The sequence below is a fragment of the Gossypium hirsutum genome, chromosome A07 (assembly GCF_007990345.1).
Source record: "Gossypium hirsutum isolate 1008001.06 chromosome A07, Gossypium_hirsutum_v2.1, whole genome shotgun sequence".
NCBI classification, from domain to species: domain Eukaryota; kingdom Viridiplantae; phylum Streptophyta; class Magnoliopsida; order Malvales; family Malvaceae; genus Gossypium; species Gossypium hirsutum.
In genome coordinates this window covers 22,344,955-22,367,858 of record NC_053430.1, presented here as the reverse complement: position 1 = coordinate 22,367,858, position 22,904 = coordinate 22,344,955, and the positions used below count along the sequence as shown (strand labels likewise).

The following is a 22,904-nucleotide window of genomic DNA, read 5'->3' as shown; positions in this document are numbered from 1 at the left end:
TCGATGACTTAATGTTAAATCGGTACGTTGCCTTGATTATTGAAATTAATTAGAAAACAAGGATGTGATTTTCGAAGTAATGTAAAACAAACTTGAGATGAAATAAAAATAAATAAATGGAAGAACTAGAAATATATTGAAACAAATAACAATTATGACAATAATGTTTAAAAAACGCTAACAATGCATGTAAGATTAAATATAATTATAGTATAAAAAACGAGAACACAACGAATATATATGTAAAAATGACATTAAGAGTATGTACGTAAAATAGAATGAAAAAAAGTTTACAAAACAATACTAATATGGGTACGTAATATATATATACAACATATTTAAAATGAACATATATAATAGACATATACTAATAATAATAGTAAAAATAGTAACAATAAAAAGATAGGTGTACGCCAAATAACATACATTAATATTAAGATCATGAGTGACAATTTAGAAAAGAAATAATAAACATAATAACATATGAAAATGATACTATATAAAAAATATATATACATATAACAAAATATATGTACTAACATTGGTAACAATAATAAGGATTATATAAAAAATACTTACATGAAATAGTATACAAAATACGTACAATTAATTAAAATACATGCATATGCGTATTACAATACATATATAATAAAAATAGAAACACACCATTAAAGATACATATATACATACATTTGATAACACATGCTAATATTAATAATGATGATAGGAGTAATGAAGATATATACACGATATGGTATAAAAATATATACATGGAATAGTAAAGAAATAATATATATATAATATAAACATATACAATATATACATATATTAGAGATAATAATATAAAAAAGAAAACTATTAGTACAATACATAAATACATACACGTAGACACATACATAAATATTAAGTGAAAATATACATTAGTACTAATAATATTATTAATAAATATAATAATAGTATATTAATAACAGCCATAATATAATAATGTGGTAAAATAATGATAATATAGATAGTAATATTGAGATACAAAAAGTTGCTATACTAATGAAATTATAAAAATAAAAAAGTTGCTATACTAATGAAATTATAAAAATAAAGTAATAGAACATTACTACATATATACATATATACATAAACTATACACTAATAAATAATAATGATGATAATAACAATAATAATAAAACTATAACAATAATAAAATTAAAGTAGAATAACGGAAAAAAGAAAAAAAGGACGAAATTGAATTGAAAAACTAGCTATTGGGGCCGATTTGAAAAAAAATAAAAAGAAGAGGACGAAATTATAAAACGCGCCTAACCTGGAGGGGCTAAAAGCACAATAAACCCCTTGGTCAAAAAGCAGCGCAACATGGGGGATCAAATTGAAAAGTGTTGAAAATTATGGGGCCAAATTGAAAATGAAAAAACTTGATTGTAAAATCCCAGAAAAGTGGAAGGGCTAAAAGCGCAATTAGCCCTTTCGCTTTAAAAACACGCGGATCCTGTTCGGAGCGGGTCGGGTCGACCCGACCCGGGGCCAAAACGACGTCGTTTTTCGTTTAATGGGAGGACCAAAACGGTGCGTTTTGGTCCCTATAAAAGCCAATTTTTTTTAAAAATTCATTATTAACAGCAGAAGAAAAAAAAGAAAAAGAGAGAAGGGAGAAAGGAGAGAGGGATTCCGGCCGAGGGGGGTCACCGGCCGATCGTCGGCCGTCGTCCGTCGCCGGCGCAGGCCATCGTACACGGTGGCCGGAAAAGGTAATTTTATATATTTTTTTTATTTTTTTGCTTAATAATATAGTATAAATATATAATAGAATATCTTGGAATATAGAAGAAAGAAGAAAAGGAAAAGCAAAAGAAAAGAAAACGATTCAATAATAGGAAAAAAATAGATTTTAATCACCTCTTTGATGTTGATCCTGATTTGAGCAATATATAATACTGATCTATTGTTGTTCTTTTTGAAAACTAATGTATGTATTATCTGTTTTTTTTGTTTTTTTTAACCCTGAGAGCCTTTTTTGTTTTACAAATTTCATTCGGCTTTTATATCCGATTTTGTTACACTGCCTACTTTTTATTCTTTTACTGATGTTACGTGCTCTGTTTGCTCTGCAGGTAGTGGTTGAACGGTGAGAATGGGGGTTGACAGAAGGGTCGGTGGAGGCAGACGGTATGGGGATAGGGACAAAGGTTAGAGGTGCAGCCGATTTTAGGGTTTTCTTTTCTCTTTTTTTTATTTTGGGTATTGGGCTACTTGGGTTTTAGGGGTTAGTGGGTTGTTGGGTATTGTTTGGGTTTTAAGGGGTTTGGGTAATTGGGTTTGAAAGTAAACGGGCTGATGTATGTAGGGTTTTTTAGAGGGTTAGTGGGTCTTAGGGTTTGATGTGTTAAGGGGTCTAGGGATTGGGTTATAGATGGGCTTATATTGTAAATGGGTTGGGTAATTTATGAATGGCCCAAAATTGGCCTATAACACCAGAAACCGAGGTAACCTCTATCCTTACTTTTTGTCACACAAAAACTTGTGGAGGGCTCTAAGCGGACAGCTCACAAGGTATTGGAGTGTGGGCTATATTGGCCTACAATCTTTCACGACGCGTTTAACTTTTGTAAGTCTTGCGATAAATGTCAACATACAGGTAATATCACTAGACGAAATCAAATGCCCCTATCCCCGATTCATGTATGTGAGATTTTTGATGTATGGGGCATTGATTTCATGGGCCTCTTTATTTCTTCATTTGGAAACGTATATATACTTCTTGCAGTAGACTATGTTTCTAAGTGGATAGAAGCAAAGCCTACTCGCAATGATAATGCTAAAACTGTTGTGGAGTTTCTAGAACGAACAATTTTTTCTAGGTTTGGAACACCTCGAGCTTTAATCAGTGATCGTGGTACCCACTTTTGCAACAAGGTCATGGAGGCACTATTATAAAAATATGGGGTTCATCATCGTATAGCAACAGCCTACCATCCCCAAACGAACGGCCGAGCAGAGGTTTCAAACAGGGAGATCAAGTTAATTTTGGAAAAAACGGTTCGACCCAACCATAAGGATTGGAGTCTTCGGCTCAATGACGCGCTTTTGGCCTATCGAACGACATATAAGGGACCAATTGGCATGATCCCGTATCGACTTGTTTTTGGCAAGGCATGTCATCTACCAGTAGAGTTGGAGCATAAAACTTATTGGGCTATTCGACAATGTAACATGGAGTTAGAGCCCGCGGGGAAGGCAAGGAAATTGGACATTCAAGAATTGGAGGAAATTTGCAATGATGCCTACGAGAATGCTTGAATTTATAAGGACAAAACAAAGATGTTTCATGACAAAAATATAGTTCAGAAGCATTTCTCAGTAGGACAAAGAGTTTTGCTTTATAACTCCGTATTAAAGCTATTCCCAGGTAAGCTTCGATCTCGGTGGCAAGGACATTTTATTATGACTGAAGTATTTACGCATGGCGCAGTTGAAATAGAGAGTGAAGAATCAGGAAAGCGGTTCACAGTCAATGGTCAACGGCTGAAGCCATTTTACGAGAATTTCCAGGCCTACACGGTCGAGAAAATTCAGTTAGAACCACCATAAAACCGTTCAAGGCGTCGAGCTAACGACGTTAAACAAGCGCTTATTGGGAGGCAACCCAATCTTTAATATTAAATTTTATTATTATTATTTTATTTTATTTTTTATTATTTTATTATATTAATAAAATTATCTTCTTTTAAATAGATGAACCGAGACGGAGGTAAAGTGCAATGGGAAGAAAAACCTTAAATCTGCAGCCAAACAGCCCCACTCCAGCCCGTATCGCTATCCTTATTCTTGGCCTAGACTAACCCTACACCTGCAGCCAAACAACCCTGTACCTGCAACCAAACACCACTTTTCAGCAACTAAAAAACCCCAATCCCTAAAATTTTCCCTCATTTTCTTCCATAGCTGCCGCACCCATCTCCCCAACCCCCTTACCGTCGATCGCCGACCACGATGGTGCGAACTCGCAGCAGCGTCACTGCCGAGCCCTCTTTCACCGTGAACCATCGTCAGCACCGTTTCTTTGCCCCTCAAGCCATCGACTTGAGTGACGACACCCCCTCCTCTTTTTCTTCGTATGGCACTACTCACTCGCCAATGATTTCTCCCACGCCGACCAAGCCGTCCAGCAACACACCGCACGCCTCGCTCACGCCATCACCGAACCCTGACGAGGCCACGACGCCACCTGACACAACGGCCTCCTCCTCGTCACACAACGTAAGCAACGCTGCACCATCGTCACCTCTCCAAGCCGAACACCCCCTTCTCGCCCTACCACCGCCGTCACCCCTTGTTACCCGCGCCACGACGCCACCACTACGGGTGGCACCCGAACCGTCGCACCATCGGCCCCACCGAGATAGGACTACCCAAGCTTCAGCCCAACCCACATCCACACATGTCGGGACCTACTCTAACACCAATACCGACACCTCTGACCATGCCGCAAGTTCTGCTAGTGCCGAGAGTCGCCACGACCAGCAACCACTGCCTACTCGTGGCCGAACTTACCGGTCTCACACATCTGTCTTACCACCCGAGTGCCATCTAAACGGTAATTTACAGTTCGATACTACTACTAGCTAGAACAGGTATGATCGCTTATGCCACAAACAACTCGTATCTTGCAAATGCTTATCATTGTCTGTTTTGGATGCTCTGCGGATTGGAACTGACGTCACTAGTTATTTTCACAATATTGGTTGGGTTGGGAATGTTAATATTTCTCATTGTGCATATTATGAAATGGTGTTGGAATTTTATTCTACATTTCACTTTCATCGACACAGTAATATTTCGTTAGACACACCTGATGTTATTCGATTTCGACTGCTTGGTACTTTGCATCACTTGTCCATTACCGATTTTAACATAGCACTATCTTTTATGACTGAGGACTATTCAATGGGCAGTAATTATGAACACAGTTTATGTACTTTTCCTGCAGATTTTGAGGCTAACGAGGCCTTTGCTTTGTTAACTGATAATGCCGAATCCACATATAGCCCGAAAACCTCAAAGGATTTGTGGTTTCGTAACCCTGCCTTATGTTACATACACCGTTATTTGGCTTATAATTTTTTAGGCCGTCGAGATGCTCCAGCTACCGTCTCCAAGACGGAATTATTTTTATTATGGTGTATGTATACCGGTCGTCCGGTAAACTTGGGCTATTGGTATGCGCTACAATTTGAGCATGTTATAAATGCAAAACGACCTCTAATTTTGGGCTCTTTTATTACGCAACTGCTATTTTCTCTACATGGTGCTAATGCTCTTGTTTCAGAATTACATGTTGCTTGTCAGGCCGATCTTTTGGATGCTCGATGTCTCGACTCAATGGGGTTGCTCGTTGGCCATCATCCTTTCTTTTTGTCCCTCCAGGCGTTTGCACTGCACCAACTGAACGAGTCTTTCGACGGCGACATCATGACAACGCACCCACTCCAGCCCAACCTTCGATGACGGTTGAACAATGCCTCGAGCGTATCGAGGCTTGACTCGACACTTTTGGCCAGCAACTAGTGGACCTCATCGCCGTCATACGCGAACGACAGTGATTACACGGGGAGTTCTTCTAAACTTTTCTTCTACCTATTTATTTATTTATTCCACATTGAGGACTATGTGTTTTAAGTTAGGGGGAGGAAGTTATTCATTTCGTTTTAGCTGCTGAATGTTTGTTATTGCTGCTGGTTTGGTTGTTGCTATTGTTGCTGGCTCTCTATTTTTTTTGGAATATCCTGCCGCTTTTCATGCCCAAGATTTTACCAGGAATTGCCCACTGTTTGACTTTTATGCATGATTCTTACCTTCTAGGGAAGTTATGATTTCTTCCCATAGTTGATGCCATCTCCACTGCTTTATTTTTATTAGGCTAAAAATAATTGTGATTAATGGAGTTAACTCTATCTTGCTTTTCGTAAAATTGATCAAGTTTAATATAAAGTGAACACTTAAAATGATTGTATGCTTAATTAATGTTCATGGCTATTAGGCGATTATTGAAACTTATTTTTGACACTTAAATTTTTTCTTTCCTGAGTTCTCAAGAATTTTAAATATCGTTTAATTTTTAATAAAAGTTTTCCATAGTTATGAGTACAGCTTAGATCGTGACTGACTGAGTAACCGGGGTAGGGCGCTTGGGTTGTAATTCTACTTCGCGTCAAAAGGTTGTGTGACGTGATAAGTAAAACTCCGCTAGCTGAGGTTATAAGTATGGCTCAAATCGTGACTGACTGAGTAACCGGGGTAGGGTACTTGGGTTGTCATTCTACTTCACGTCAAAAGGTTGTGTGACGTGTTGGGTAAAACTCCGTTAACCGGAAATAAATAATTTTAGGAGTATGTTGGGCTGAGTAACCGGGGTGGGGTGCTTGGATTGTCATCTCTCTTCGCGTCAAAAGGTTTAATATATTCCTAAGTAAATAAATAATAATAAAATTAAAAAAAAAAGAAAAAAAGAAAAAAATAAGTACTAATAAAATTGCACTTCGGGGACTAAAGGAGGAAATAATTAAGGTGTCTTAGTAGGTTTGGTAATTTACCTAAATAGCATAACTCAAGTCGATCTTAATTTTTGTGTGAATTAATTGGAATACTTTTTCTGTTTTACTTAAAGCAAGCTTAGAGGTCTCTTTATTTTTCATATGCATTTTTAACTAATTTTTATGAAACTTTGGAGTGATATTTCTTTTATGGCAGAATCTAGCTTTCATAGTCGATAGGAAACATACTTGAGGGCAAGCATGGGCTAAGTAGGGGGGAATTTGATAATACTCTAAAATGATGTGTTTTTATATATTAATCATGTGTTTATTTTGAGCTTGAGCCTACTAATTTGAGCTATTTATGTCTTTTTATCTTTTAGGGACTAAATTGGAGGCGAAAAGTAAATTCAAGGGAAAAAGCGTCAATTTGGAGATCAAATGGGCCAATATGCAACGTGGGACAAATATGGTGCCAAAAGTGCAAACATAGAAGGCACAAGGACTTAAAAGCAAATAGAAGAGATTTTATTTCGGAAGACTCTATTTTATTCTATTTATATTAGGATAATTAATATTAAGATAATTATTAGGATTATTCAAATTTAGGATTTTATTTTATTTATCTTTAATTAAATGTATTTATCTTTTAGAATTTAAGTTTAATTAGACTATCTCCCTAGCACTATAAATAGGGGGTGAAGTGACTCTATTGGGGGTTCATCTTTTCTGTAAACACTCTCCACCTAAAAATCTTTTGTTCTTTCCATATTTTTTTCTTTTAATAAAATTTCTTTTTCCATAATTTTATTTTCTTTTCCACCATTATCATGAGCCACTAAAACCCTTCTAGCCAAAAGTTGCCAATATTTCCCCAAAAAGGGTTCTTGAGGCCTAGAATCCGTACTTAGCCTTCTCGCCAAGTATTCATCGTTTCTCCGCACTACGGGCTAACGCTTCCGTCCATGGCCCTTAAGAAGTAAGCTTTTCAGCATATGCAAAGCGGCCGCTTTGTATGTTTTAGAAAGATTGCATAGTCGGATCGTTAACTTACTGCGTCAGAGGTTGGCGAGCCAAAGAGACAAAATGGCGTGGGATTCGCCATTGAGAAGCGTTGATCTAGCATAGATTACTGGCTAGAGTCAGGTTCCCTAAAAAATCGTAAGTCTAATCTTTGGAGCTGGTGGTCGTAGGTGTCTTCTTCCACTATAACTGGCTTACTTGAGTCGAGAAGGATCATCCAAAAGCCAAGGATTGAGCCCAAGGCGGAATAAGACAACCGGAGGTTGAAACTTCCCATAAGAATTTCTTTTCTCTTAAAACTCTCTTTATTATTTTTATTATTTTCGTAATCCTAATTTCAGTAAAATTTAAATTCTATTTTTATTTTATTTTTCGCTTCCAAAATCAATTCTTAAATTCTATTTTTTTTTTATTTTTTCCAGGAACGTAGGTTTTCTTGGGCACGATTCTGCACAGGATTTCGAGAAACAAGCAGTCGTATAATCCGGTCCCTGAGGATTCGACCCTACTTCCCCTTTACTATTTCTTTTTCATTATTTTACAGGGAATAGAAAATTTTTGGTGCTCTCAACGACCGCATCACGACTTAAAAGGAAAACGCGTTCAACTGGGTGCGCTTTCCTGCCAATTATGCAGAAAGCGTGCCCAACTAGACGCGCTTTCACACACTCTCTCCAAAAATGGCCTATTTCCCTAAATAAAATTAAAAACAACCTAAATGCCTAATGAAAAAAATTGGCATATAAACCTTATTTAGCCGGCAAAAACGTTCGCACTTTCTTCCTTTTTCTTGTCACATTAGTAAAAATAATTTACTTCGAAATAAAATAGTTGTGGAATTAAAACTTAAAAGAGAAATAAAAAAAATATTCCTTGGATTGAAATTTGTAAAAATTGAAAGAGATTTAATAACTTTTGGAAAACTCAATAATCCCGAGATAAAATTTACAAATTGTCTCATCTTCTTTATGACAAAATTGTCACAAGAATATGAATATTGGGAAAGAAAAACATTAAGTGTTTTTCTAATTTGTGAGTAATGTCCGATATTTTTAGATTTATGAGTAAGTAAATTTGGTGTCGTCTTTCGAATTTGATTAATGAGTATTTATTTTTATGTACAATGTTTTTTTTTAATTTTATTTTAAACATGTGAAACAGATTTTCTGGTAAAGATGAGTAAATGAGTTAAAGTCGTTATTTGTTATGACAGTCAAATTTGTGAAACAAAAATTGGGGTCATTTTGTTTTAACCCAATCTACATATTTAGCTTTTAACTAGAGCATCAAACTGAACTAACTTCTGTCAAGAATTAGATATCTAACATCAATGAACCTTATAAGATATGATACATTTGAGTTTGAAATATAGATATCTAACGTCAATGAACCATGTAAGATATGATACATTTGAGCTCAAATGCAACATAGATGTTGAGTTAATGTTTGATACGCATTGCTCAACTGGAAATGTTATACTAGAGTTATATATCTAGTTTCTCAATGTAGAAGAGGATGGTCCGAGTTTGACAACAATTTCGGTTAATTTTTTTTATGAACAGGAAGAAGAAAATCCAACCACGTAGTTGTGCGGTGGTTTCACAGTGTTGTTGCAAAGCTCATATCAAGGAATGCCAAAATCATTAATGGAAAAACATTTCTCGGTTTTAGCCTTCAATTTCAACTTTGATGTACAATTGGGGTAAACGTGAAGACCCCAACACGGCATTTTGTGAGCACCTTTTATTTCAACTTATGCAGATATACCATCAAGTAACATGAGTGGAAAATTCGTAAGTAATATTGGTTTTAACGTAGGTTTGATGAGAACAAATGATGTTTTGCCAACAAACTGCACTAGTGAAAGGACATACAATCCGGTACATGAAACCAAAAATGAGATTGATAATGAAAAGGAAGTTGAGAATGAAGAGGAAGTTAAAACCGATTATGATCCAATCTAGGAGTCCAAACTCAATGGTTAAGAAATTGCATTATTTTTAGAACTAGAGATCACTCCTTCCAAACTAGAGGGGAATGATTCTGACAATGAAGGTCCAGACAATGCTAGAGGAACTCAACCAGATTTTACAATATATGAACCTCCACCCCACATGCTTAATAGCAATATTAATGCTCAATATGGGTTAGAATTTTCAAAACGTCCTCATGAAAAACCTGATCATGTGAGTTTTACTAATTTCGACGATTTACAAGTTGAAATGGAGTTTTCCTCTAAATATATTATTATTGCTACAGTAAAACGATATAGCAAGCATAGGTCAATTCCCATGTTACAAAATCAAGAAATGTAAATGCAACCATTCGAGAAACCTTCCTCATTGTTTCTTCAAGGACTATATAATCTCATTAAAGTCTCCCATTGTCATCCATAGTAGGCACCCGCTAGAGTGAAGAGAACCTAATAAGGTCTATGAATTATATCAAAGATGTCATTTAAGCAATTTTTGTCAAAATCCTTAGTTCCCCAATTAAGCTTCTTGCCTTATCAAGATTACAGGCAGGACTGATAGTGGATTTCTCTTTTGAGTCCACAAAGAGAGACAAAGCAAAACAATCCATACTGTTTGACTGTAAATTCATATATGGTATTTGTGTCGATTAAGGCCTACAAGGAAAATTTATTAATAAAAGACACAGAATCCACAAAGAGTTTCCAAATTATCTCATTCAATGGAGTCTTTGATGAGATTAGATTAAGGGCACCTTAGATCCTCTTTTTAATTGAGGATTGACAAGAATAATATAATCGCTTTAAACCTTTTTAATATAACTCAAGAGTATACATAATATTTATACAACAGTAGGCATGTAGGAATAGGAAAGATATATAATATATTCCTAAATATATTCTTAAATATATGCCTAAAAGATATACAATTATATACAATATATTCCTAATAGATAATATCCTATAATAATATGCTAACACCCTTTCAAGTTGGAGTTCAAGTTGGAGAATGCAGATCATAAATGCCCAACTTGCTAAGAAGGTATTTAAATTGCGGTTTACCAAGTCTCTTTGTAAAAATGTCAGCCAAATAAATAGAGGTTCGAACATAAGAAGGTGCAATAAACCTATCCTTGATTGTATCCCTAACAAAGTGACAATCCACTTCAATATGTTTAGTATGCTCGTGAAATACATGATTCTATGCAATATGCAACGTAGATTGACTATTACAAAATAAATGAATATCTTTAGGATGATGAACACCTATGCTCAATAGCAATGCCTTCGGCCACTTGAGCTCACAAGTGACAGAAGCCATAAACCTATACTTATCCTTGGTGGAAGAATGAGAAACAATATGTTGTTTTTTAGTTTTCCAAGAAATAGGAGATTGTCCCAGAAAGACAAGCTAGCCAATAAGCAAACACCGAGTTAACAAAAAGCAACCTAATTTGAATCATACCATCCCCTTAAGGAGAAATAACTATCAGATCTCAATAGAATCCTTTAGATGAGAGAACCTTTCAAGTATTGGACTATACGCAGAGCCGCGTCCTAATGTTCCTGCATTAGCTCATGCATCTACTAAGATAAGACATTAACCGAGTATGCTAAATCAGGTCTGGTTATTGCCAAATAAATCAAACGAACCATTAATCATTTGTATGACTTAGGATCAATCAAAACCGCCTATGTAGCATACGTAAATCTATGATTTTGCTCAATTGATGATACTGCGGGCTTTGCTTCCAAAAGGCCTATCTCTGAAATAATATTAAGTGCTTATTTCCTTTGACAGAATTATACAAAAAAAAAACTATGAACTACATCTATCCCCAAAAAATACTTTAAAACACCAAGATTCTTCATATGGAACCAACAATTGAGATACCCCTTAAAATTTTTCAAAGCAACGAAATCGTTCCCAGAAATAAGCAAATCATCAACATAAACTTGTACATTAATGTACATAGATCCCTTAGTGCATGTAAAGAGAGAATAATCACAATATGATTGAAGCAATCCATACCCTTTCAGTGCAGTAACCAACTTAGCTAACCAACACCGAGGATCCTGTTTTAACCCATACAAAGACTTGCACAAATGACAAACCATTCTAGGCTTATCAGGGGCAAAACCTAGAAGAAGCTTTATATAAGCTTCTTTATCAAGATCACCATGCAGAATGACATTATGTATATCCATTTGATGTAACTCCTAATTTTTTGAAGCTGCAATAGCTGAGAAAGCACGAACAGTCACCATTTTTTCCACAGGAGCAAAAGTTTCATTATAGTCAAAACCTTTTACTTAGTGATTATAAAAAACAACGAGACGAGCTTTAAGTCTCTTAATACTTCCATCGGAGTTATATTTAATCTTGTACACCCATTTACTACATACAACTTTCTTTTCAGGAAGATGTGTCTCTATAGACCAATTGCCATTATCTTCCAGAGCACGAATCTACTTTTTCATAGCATCATGCCATCCTACATCCTTCACATCCTCTTTAAAAGACTATGGATCAACCTCTACAGTAATAGTTGCATGAAAATTTCAGTGTTTTATAGTAAATTTTTCATAATCAACATAATGCTATAGGAAATAAAGTACTTGAGGAAGGCTCTGAAGTATGTGAGGCGGGAGATGGACTTTTCTTTATGACGGTATGAGTGAAAAAATTTCAAAGTTTCACTGAGGGAAATTTTTCCTTATGCTCTTGTCCCGATTCAAACGCATCATTACCTAAAGCCCCCTGTACCACCGTGTCATCAGAAAAAATAAGAAGACACCATAAGTGTCGAAGAATTCGTAGGTGGTGAACTCACGGGTTACGGAGGAACTGTTGTGGGCTATGACACCTTTGACTCACCAAAATATGTATAAAAAATTGCATCAGCACTCTCATATAGCAGAGCGACATGGTCGGGCTCAATGGTTGCAGCATTCCCATCCAAATACGAAAAAATATCCTCAAAAAGTTTCACATCATGAGACACAAAAACTTCTTAGAATCTATATCATATAAATAACAACCTTTTTTGTCAAAAGGATACCCAACAAAAACACACTTTCGACTCTGACTAGAAAACTTATCACCTTTAGAATGTTGGATATGAGCAAAACATTGGCAACCAAACACACGAAGATCATTAAACAAAGGAGGTCTACCAAATAAAATTTCATAGGGTGTTTTACCATGAAGAAGAGGTGAATGAGTTTGATTGATAAGATGAGAAGCGCAAAAACACACTTCCCCCCTAAAAAAAGATATAGGTAGATTTCCTTGGAAACGCAAAGCACGAGCCACATTTAAAATATGCTGATGTTTTCTCTCCACTCTCCCATTTTGTTGAGGAGTACCAGCACAAGCTATTTGAAATCCAATGTCATTTATAAGAAAATAATCTTGGAGACAATTAAATTTCATTTCATTATCACTTCTAACAAACTTTATCTGTTGAGAAATTTGAGGATCAATCATAACAATAAATGACATGAAAATCTTGAAAACCTCTTTCTTATTAACCAATAGATATACCCAAACAACACAAAAGAAATAATCAACCAATGTAAAAAAACAATGAGATCCACAAGATGAATGAGTGTCATACAAACCCTATAAATCATAATAAACTAACTCAAAAATACGAGTGGCTTTTTATTCACTAATTAGAAAGTTATTTCTTGTTTGTTTAACACGATGGCAAATTTCGCATGCTTTATTCAAATGTTCTCTAGAGTTACTAAAATAGGGAAGTAACTTCACTACTTTTCAAAATAGTGACCCAATATTCTATGCCAAAGTTCCAAAGAGAATGAAACTTTAATTGAAACCACTTTAACCATTGATACTTGCTGGATGTAGTAAAGTCCATCTCGCCTTTCACCCGTTCCAATTAACCCCCTCAAATGAATGTTTTGAATACCACATATGTTAGTAGAAAATTGGACAAAATAATTCACATCATCATTCAACTGTGAAACCAAAATTAAATTGTAGTTTAATTTATGAACATAAAAAAAATGTTTTAAGTTAAATTTGCTTGTCAATTTAACCATTCCTTCTTGGATAGCCACCACTGTTTGACCATTAGTAAGTCCTACGAAACATGCTCTAGCTTCTTTAACATTCGTCAAACACATAAGATCACTTGTAACATGATTTGAACACCCCGTATCAATAATTAAATTATTCTTGGACTCACCATTCAATCTATTGGTAGTGGAGTGTGTATTACTGAACACCACTAGAAAAGACTACCATTGCTTAGCGGTAAAACCAAGAAATATTACCTTTTTGACTTAGGTGGTGGTGGTGAAGAAGTAGAATCACCGCTAGCCATTGAGAACGATGAAAAAAATTGTGTTAAACACCAAGCTCAGATACCATGACAAGAATAGGGTAATAATCCCTTTTAATCTTATTGATAGACCTCAAGAGTATACATAATATTTATATAGCAGTAGTCACATAGGAATAGAAAAGATATATAATATATTTCTAAGTATATGTCTAAAAGATATATAATAATATACAATACATTCCTAAAAGATAATATCTCATAATAATATCATAACAGGAATGCTTTCATCCAATCACCCTCCTTGGTTTGATCCCAAACATTGAGTGTTCTCGCATTTTGTTTTCCCCTTGTTTGTATTTAACAGCCCCTTGCAAAAAATGACGTTGCTTGCCACAAAATGCAATAAAGCGCAGTGGAAGCTTGGAGACTTAACGTTCTACCTTCATCTTTATGAACTTGCGCTCTCCAAGTTTATTCATATTTGAATTAAATGACACATACTTTCTTATATGATTACTGATTCGCTCAACAATTCCTTCCACCATCTGGTCCCAAAGTTTAGGAGTATCAAAGGTATACGCTCACGGTCAAAGTTGGCCATCATAATTCTGAAACAACCATAAATGGTTGTCAAAGGACGATGACACACTCTTGAGAACACGATATTTGTCTCTCATGGACCCAAACCTTATCAATAAAATAGAATCATCTAGTGATTCAAACTGGGCTGGAACATAGCTATTAGGGCATCCTGATTTGGAGCTCTAATTTGCGCACAATCTAGCTCCACAGTTCTTCGTAATTAGACGACTCATGTATATCTTCAACATCTTAAATCTCATTATTACTCTTGTTGAAATGACCTATTTTGTTGTTTAAAAAATTAAATTTATAATTAAAATGTTGTAAAAAATATGAGATCAATGATTAAGTGCACACCCCAAAGTTCAAACCCTTTTTATGGATTTTTTTTACTTTGTACAAAAAATAATTAATTTTAAATAAAAAACATTTTAAAAATGATTTAATTTAGATTTGGCTGACCCGAAAAATGAATCAAACTATCCAGGCTGTTGGGATAAGTGGACCTAGAACACGTCTACTAGTTACTACTAGTTAGTAGCTTAGAATAAATTTATAAATTTGGCATAGCTCGTCACTAACTTGTTTATTACTCCCCCATCTCACTCACCTTCTCTCTCTCAAATCTAACTTGGTTCCCCTTCTCATTTCCCACAGTAGCGTTAGCCTGCCTTGACCCACAGAGATGGCAACTAAGCAGAGGGTAACAATTGTTGTTGCCACCATCTTTGTGCTAACATTCTGCAGGGTGGCGACGGGACAGGAACCGGATGCGGTGGGGTTGGGGTTGGGACCATCAGCGGAGGCACCGACGGCGGATTGTTTTACGAACTTGTTGAACTTATCGGATTGCTTGACGTTCGTGGAGGCAGGGAGCAATCTAACGAAGCCGGGGAAGGCATGCTGTCCGGAGCTGGCGGGGTTAGTGGAAAGGAGTCCACAATGTTTGTGCAATTTATTGGGTAAAAACGCAACCGCAGTGGTTGGGATGGACATTGATATGAAGAGAGCTCTGAATCTTCCCACGGTTTGTAATGTTTCCACTCCTCCTGTGACTCTCTGTTCAGGTATTTCATTTGTTCCTCTTTACCTTTTCCTTTTAGATCTGGTGAAGAATCCTAATTATCTGTCTACTTGATTCACAATATATGTGATTTTCAATTTCAAATTTCAAAAAACAACGTTTAGATTAGTTTTGAATAATTAATTATACTACAAACATGAAAAACTAAAGGATTGAACTCGGAGTCTACCCTAATCTATTCATCTGCGGACACTGGAAATATATATAATATTGATACGTTAGTTGGTAAAATTTCAAAAATTCTTAAATATATAGTTAAAAAAAATCATTTTCAAGTAAATAAAAATAATTAATGGCTCTTATATAATATTTTAAAAATAAAATTCTGCATAAGTTATTTCGTTTTAAATAATGAAAATTACAAATTGAAACTTTCAATTTAATTTGGATAATCATAATTTTTAAATTTAAAATTTAAAATCGGCAAATATCATAATTCAAATTAATTTTCGATTTTTCTAAGCAGTAATTACCATGAAATAGCATAAGAAAAGTATGTTATTCATTTAAATTTTGTGCATTAGATTTCCATTTTTAATATAAATTTAATTTAATTTGAGTAGCATAAGAAATAAGTGTTCATCATTTTCTCTAGCCAAAAGAATAAAGTGTTAATCATTGTCCATTAACGCTAGATTACAGGGCTTGGTAGGGTCCACGGTTTCTAAATTTTAATACTTCTTTCAAAAAAAATTTTTTTAGTCGGTCATTTTAAATTATTAGTATTATCATTTCAACATAAGATATATTCGTATTTGGCTAAATTTTCATCAAAATATCCTTACTAAACCTTATTTGTTGATCTTAATTTAATTCTTATTATTTTACTTTTTTCAATCAAACAGTACACTTATGTTAATTACTAAGTAAATAGTAAATAATTTTATGTATAATTTAGATATTTTAATTAATTGTTTTGATTCTTTTTTTTTTACTTATGCTTCTTTATTTGGTTCATTAATTATTTAATATGGGCTAAAATTGGAATTCGGTAAAAAACTGATCGTATTTGTTATTTTTGACATAATATCTTAAATTTCTCAACTCATAAATAGAAGGTTAATGCGTTTCAGTTTACTCGAACTTATATCTTCTTACATTTATATTTACTGTGTCTTATAAAATTTAATTTTCTAAGAGTTTTTAAAAATTTAAATCTACATAGTGAAAGCCCTTTGGTATCTTGAATGAATGCCTTTTGCTAAAGAGAAAGTTGTCATTAAAAGCACTTATTAAAATTAATCATGTTACTATTTATACAATTATTATTCTATTATTAAATACAGCAGTTAATAATTAATTTAATAATTTTTAATCTATTAAATTGCAACTTGTTCAATATGATGACCTAAAATTATATTGAAGTTATTGATTAAGTTTTAACTCGATTGGCATAGTTATTATTATCAATACAAAAAGATTATTTTTTTATTTATGAGTTGAAAAGAGATTATGAATAATTCTAAACATTCTATAAAAAATAGATATAATCAAAACTTATAATACTATTTTTTTAAAAAAAATTTAGAAGTTGATTGTTGCTTAGTATTATTTTTATCAATGAAATCAAGAGTATTAATACAAATTTAAAGAAAATTTAGGAGCATTTTTTCAAAATCATTAAAAACGTATTAGAAAATTAAATATACCTGTTGCCTGGTTCTCGGTTAGCTCTCACCTCACTTTACGTGCACTGCCTTCATTAAAAAAAAGACTTCATATGCACAATTTTCTTTTAAATATTAATAATTGGGGTAGGCTTTATTTATTATAATTCTGATGGTGAGATTTTAGTAGAAAAGAATGGTAAAGGATATTAAATTAAAACAATAAATTATTAAAAATATATTTAAATTAAAAAAACATATTATATTTATATTAAACAATTATCTTAAATAATAATGATAAAAACAAGAATCCTCCAGTTCTCTACCCAAGGTTCAGTCCAGTCATAGGACCCTTAAGTTAGGGTTGGTAAAAAATGATTTAACCAATTCATTTGGGTAAGATTATGGTTAACTTAATTATCAGTTTAAGGTTTCAATTACAATGGTTTTGTTGGTCGGTTATGATTATTAAAATTAACTATCTAATCAAATGGTTTAATATATTATTTTTAATTTATATTTATAATATATAATAGTCTTAAGGCACATTTTAGTTTCTGAAGTGTACTCTTTTTTTTTTTTTAGTCTTTAAAATTTTTTTTGGCCCACTTTAATTTCTAATATTATCAAATATTTTTAGTTTAGTCCATAATATTATATATTTTCGATTCAGTATTTTGGACATTAAAAAGAATCAGTTAACCAATCATATATTGTCACATGTCATTATAATAATGTCATTATTATGTCATCTTCTAAAAAAACTTTTAAAATCTTTAAAAATATAAAAATATAAAAAATAAAAAAATATAAAATTATTAAAAAAATTACAAAAGATGTTTAAAAATTTTAAAAATTATTAAAATAATTAGAAAATAGAAAATCTATAAAATTACAAAAAGAAAATTATAAAAATATTTTAAAAAACTAAAATTTACTATTTTTTTTAAAAAATAGAAATTTTAATATTTTTAAAATTTTATAAATCATATTTATTAGGGCTTGAACATGAGATCGTTGTCATTTAGAAGGATATTACCTACAATAGTTATTTTATAATTTAATCAATCAGAAATTATAATCGATAGATTTTTTTAAGTGATAAATTTGGATAAAGTTTTATATTTCAAATTCCTTAAATAATGAAAAATAATTTTATTTTTTATGATTTGGCGTTGTTAATTACTACATTTGCAGTTCCATTAAAAATTAATGGACAATGTCAATCAAAGGGTTGATTTGATCGATTTTGTAAGTCCAAAAGCTAAAAAAAAAACTTGAGAGGGGTTTAATTAATTAATTTTTTTAATTTTCGTGGGCCTTTTATATCATTAAGTCATCTTTTTTCCATGCATAATTGAGTAGAAGATGCCCTATAATTATCCATATTATATCTATACGATGAATAAATATTTTAATTGGATTGGTGTCATCCAAAATCAAGTGCCAACTCAATTATTAAATTGCTAAAAAATTCTTATTTTGACAAAGCAATGATTAATACTTTTATCTTTTTATATAACATCTAGAGGGAAAAAAATGCTTACAATGAAATTTTAACCCAAAACACCAGATATACACTCTTTCAATTTTTCCATTTCAACTAAAACAATTTTTAATTCTATAGCATATATGTTGTTATTATTAGTTTCAAATATTATATTTCATTATTTATTATATGTTTATTTATAAGCGCACCCATGTGATCTAAATACATAGTGTCTACATGCATACGCGTGTAATAGAATTTTTAATATTAATAATATTGTTAATTGAGTTTATGTCACAAGTTAACTCAACACCAACTCAAGATTAATGGCAACACAATGATAAAAAAAAATTGTACTCATTTAGTATTCTTAATCTAATATATTTATGTATTCAAATTTCATTTTACTTACAATTTAATCTATTTTTTTTCATGTTTTAATATCGTACATATTTAATGTGTTATTATTAATTAGTTTCAAATAATTCATTTCATTATTTATTGTATGTTATTTTCAAATACACTTTTCTATTCTAAAATACGTAGTTTCCACACGTATACGTGTGTGATAAAATTTCTAGTTATTATTTAATGTGTGTGATTGAGTTGATATCACGAGTCAACTCGACACCAACTTAGTTAAGGAAATTATAAAAATACCCTTTTATGTATACAGTAAATTATGTTCATACGAGAGTATTTTTGTCCTTTTATATTTTTTAATAAAATCGGTAAAAAGATTACATATAATAAGATTTGAATCTATACCACCATCATTTATAATTTTTTTTCGTTACCACTTCAACTAAGGTTTTATTTCAATATTTTTATATGTTTTAGTATTAATACACAGTTTTTCGCATGCATTTTTATATATATATATTGAAAATATCGTTGATTAAGTTGGTGTCACAAGTGAACTCGATATAGCTCAAGAAAATGACAATACCATGATAAATATTTGGAGTGTATTTAATATTCTTAATTTGATATATTTGTCTATTTAAATATTCTTAAACTAATTTTTTATTTTAATTTCGTACATATTGCGATGCATTATTATTATTATTAGTTTTAAAATTTATATTTTTATTATTTATTGTATATTATTTTTAAATACATACTTGTATTCTAATTGCTCGATTTCCATATACATATATGTATGATAAATATTTTAGTATTATTTTAATTATATATATTTTATTTCTTTTCATATATCTAACTTTGTATAAGACATGATGTAAAATTTGCTTGAAACAAATATGAAAATGACACGAATTTAAACGTCATGATAACTATTGTATCTGTTTTTTTTTTGCTGTATAATCCTGTTTAGATTAGTTTTAATTATATTCTATACTAATAAGAACATACTTCCTAATTATTTCTCTGCTTTTTTGCAGTCATCAATCGTGCCCCAGTTGCAGGTCCACCACAAAGCGAAGAATCTGTGTCACCAGGTAACTTGAATTTTAATTTCTTTCATTTCATTCTTACTTTAAATTTTTGTTTCACAGAAAGCTTATTTTATGTCAAAAAGATTTAAGCATGAACATGAATTGAAATCTATACTCGTTAATCAAAATTGTCACCAGATAAGAAATTTATATGTTAAATTAAAGCTTATGGCTAATAAGGTCTGGAATTCCGAGGTTTCAAAACATCAAATTTCACCCTAGGTCATCAATTATGATCATAAATAAAATTTATGAGATTCATCCTTTTATAGTAATTTTTCATCCATCATGTAAACCTAACCCTAAATATGGTTTTAATTATAATTTTTCTTTTTTCATGTTTCGAGTTTACATTATTAAATAACTGAGCTTTTCTTCTTTTTTCAGGTGGCAGCCCTTCAAATGGAAACAGAAATGGAGCAGTCATTGGCTTGGCATTCGCTACTGCCATTTTGCACGCACTTTTTGGGATCTATTAATTTCTTTTCCCCATTACTAATCATGTACTACATTATTTTAACATTCAAATATTCTGTGTGTCCTATGTATGCCTTTGTTTCTCTGGTAATGGGGGTAAAATACAATACAATACAACAGATGAAACAAAGAAAAACAGCAAATCCATAAGGGACAAAAAATATGGTTCTGATTGCAGCATATACATATGGAGTTCCGTATTTTCAATTTTCCTTTAACTTGGACTGCTATCTACTGCCATTGGTATATGGCTGATGTGCATGAGTTTTTCAGGAAAATTACACCAATTCTCAGCTAATTCCAGGGATATAGAACAATGGGTTTCCCTAACAAAGGAACTTGAATCTATAGTGGTCTGTGAGAAATGGTGAAGATGAGTGAGGAGGGTCAAGTGGGAGGGGACACTGAAGAGTAAACCAGACCACGGATTGTAGTTGGACGGCAAATGTTGGAGAGGAGCTGTTGACCGGACCATGTTGACTCGGCAAGCAATGAGTTTACTTTGGGTGTTGGGTTATAGAGATCCCACCACACATTTGCTGAAACAGTGTTGCAGGCTATATCTGAAGTCACGCACCCAATCTCTGCACCATACAAACCAAGTCCACAGCATGCATTCTTTGCATCCTCAAATCCTGTTTTTTTTGTCACACATTTGAAGTAAGATTTCTGTTCATGTGATTGCAAAAATTTTTTAGGTTTTTTTATGTTACTCTTCGGGACTCTTCATTTTTCTTGAAGTAGTCGTGTTGTTAATTCGAATATAAACAACCCCTTTTTGTATCCCTTTAACAGTTTTATAAAAGACAAAATGGAAGGATTCATACCGAAGAATTGTGGATAAGTTATGATCTTCTTGACTCCTTGGTAAAGATCACAAAAGACGAGATGTGCATCGGGCAACTCTTCATTGAGCCTAACAATGCTCTTTTCTAGCAGTACATTATACCTCAAAATCACTTCATTTATCATCTCAACGCAGCCTGTTGCATCATCAATGTGCCATTGGAACAGTAAACTTGGAGCACATCCCAAAGGCAGTATCCCCATTAATACAACTTTTCTCACATTCATATCATACAGGTTCATCACTGCATGTACCATTTGGTTAACTAAAATTTCAGCAAATTGAGGGCCATTGTATTCAGCCATTACACCTGAGAAATTGCGGAGAAAGAGATCTATGTAGTCATCTTTGCCGAATGCGAGGTAAAAAGGGAGGATCTGATGAAATGGCGAGAGCTTTCATGGCCGAGTTGTAGTTCCAATAGTTGAACCGTCTCGAATACTTGCCTTAGCTGGTGGTTAAGAGACTGGTGGCTAAGGCTAGTGGGGCTAAGGATTGTTGCGTGGGCTGCACCGTAGTTCACACCGTTTAGCAAGCCATCGATGGTTCCGTTCTGGGCGTAGAATGGCTCGGCGTATGGTAAACCCATTTTCTTAGCTGCATGCATTGGCCATGAAAATCATCAATTTATTTTAAGTGCATTGCAATTTTCAAGAAGAGAATTCTGGAACAAGATTGAAAGCGGAAAATGCAAATTGTAAAGAAACCAAGAAGCATATGCAAATTAAACATATATTTTCCAGGAAAAAGAAAGCAAGAAACAAAACGAACACCACAAATGCATATATGAAAGAAAATAGGGGAGAAAGAGGCAAGTGGTTACCAAGAAGATAGGGAAGAAGGATGGAATTGGAACCGTTACAAGGAAGTAAAGAAAGATTTAAATGGATGATAGGGTAAAAGAGAGTGTTGGAGCCACAATCCACAGAAGAATCACCCAACAGGTACATAGCAGACACATTCCGATTTGTTTTCCCAGGAACCATTGCTAGGTTGGTGATGCCCATTGAAACAAGTGCAACCAAAAACAAAGCAAATCCTTCCATCGTCCTTCTTTTGATCTTAGGGTTCCTGCTCCATGTGGAATTTCTTTGTTTCTTTTGCTTCTGTTTCAATGCAAAGGACTCAGGTAACGTTGTATAGATTTATAGCGGGAAATAGATGCCGAATGAAGTATGAACACAAAAGAGAAGAAAGCCCGGGCTTCGGTTTGGGCTTTCAACAACTTCTTAATTAGATTTAAAACCCGATGTCCATCAATTTTTAATAATTAATTATTTTTGCAATTCTAGTTTTTGTCATTATTTAACAATATTTATTATATTTGTAATTAATATAAATATAATAAGTTGAAAATGAATAAGTGATCATAATTTAGGAGCCTTCTTCTCATTTACAACTATAAGGGAAGACCAATTGAAATATCAAAATATAATGTACTCCTTCAATGTCTTCAAACATTCTCTCCTTGAATATGATCAAAGTCTTAACATTCATGCATCGTATCTTTT

At 33.0% G+C, this 22,904-nt stretch overlaps 1 protein-coding gene and 1 pseudogene across 1 annotated transcript; one reads left to right on the top strand and one right to left on the bottom strand.

Annotated features, from left to right (window-relative positions):
• The first annotated feature begins 14,971 nt into the window (after window positions 1-14,971).
• On the top strand, window positions 14,972-20,728 carry LOC107953130 (non-specific lipid transfer protein GPI-anchored 12). Its single transcript, XM_016888358.2, has 3 exons — window positions 14,972-15,499; window positions 20,016-20,072; window positions 20,457-20,728. Exons 1-3 carry the CDS (start codon window positions 15,118-15,120, stop codon window positions 20,546-20,548), a joined length of 531 nt encoding a protein of 176 aa, XP_016743847.1. The 5' UTR covers window positions 14,972-15,117; the 3' UTR covers window positions 20,549-20,728.
• LOC107953129 (GDSL esterase/lipase At1g71250-like) lies at window positions 20,694-22,568 on the bottom strand (annotated as a pseudogene).
• Between the last annotated feature and the right edge of the window lie 336 nt (window positions 22,569-22,904).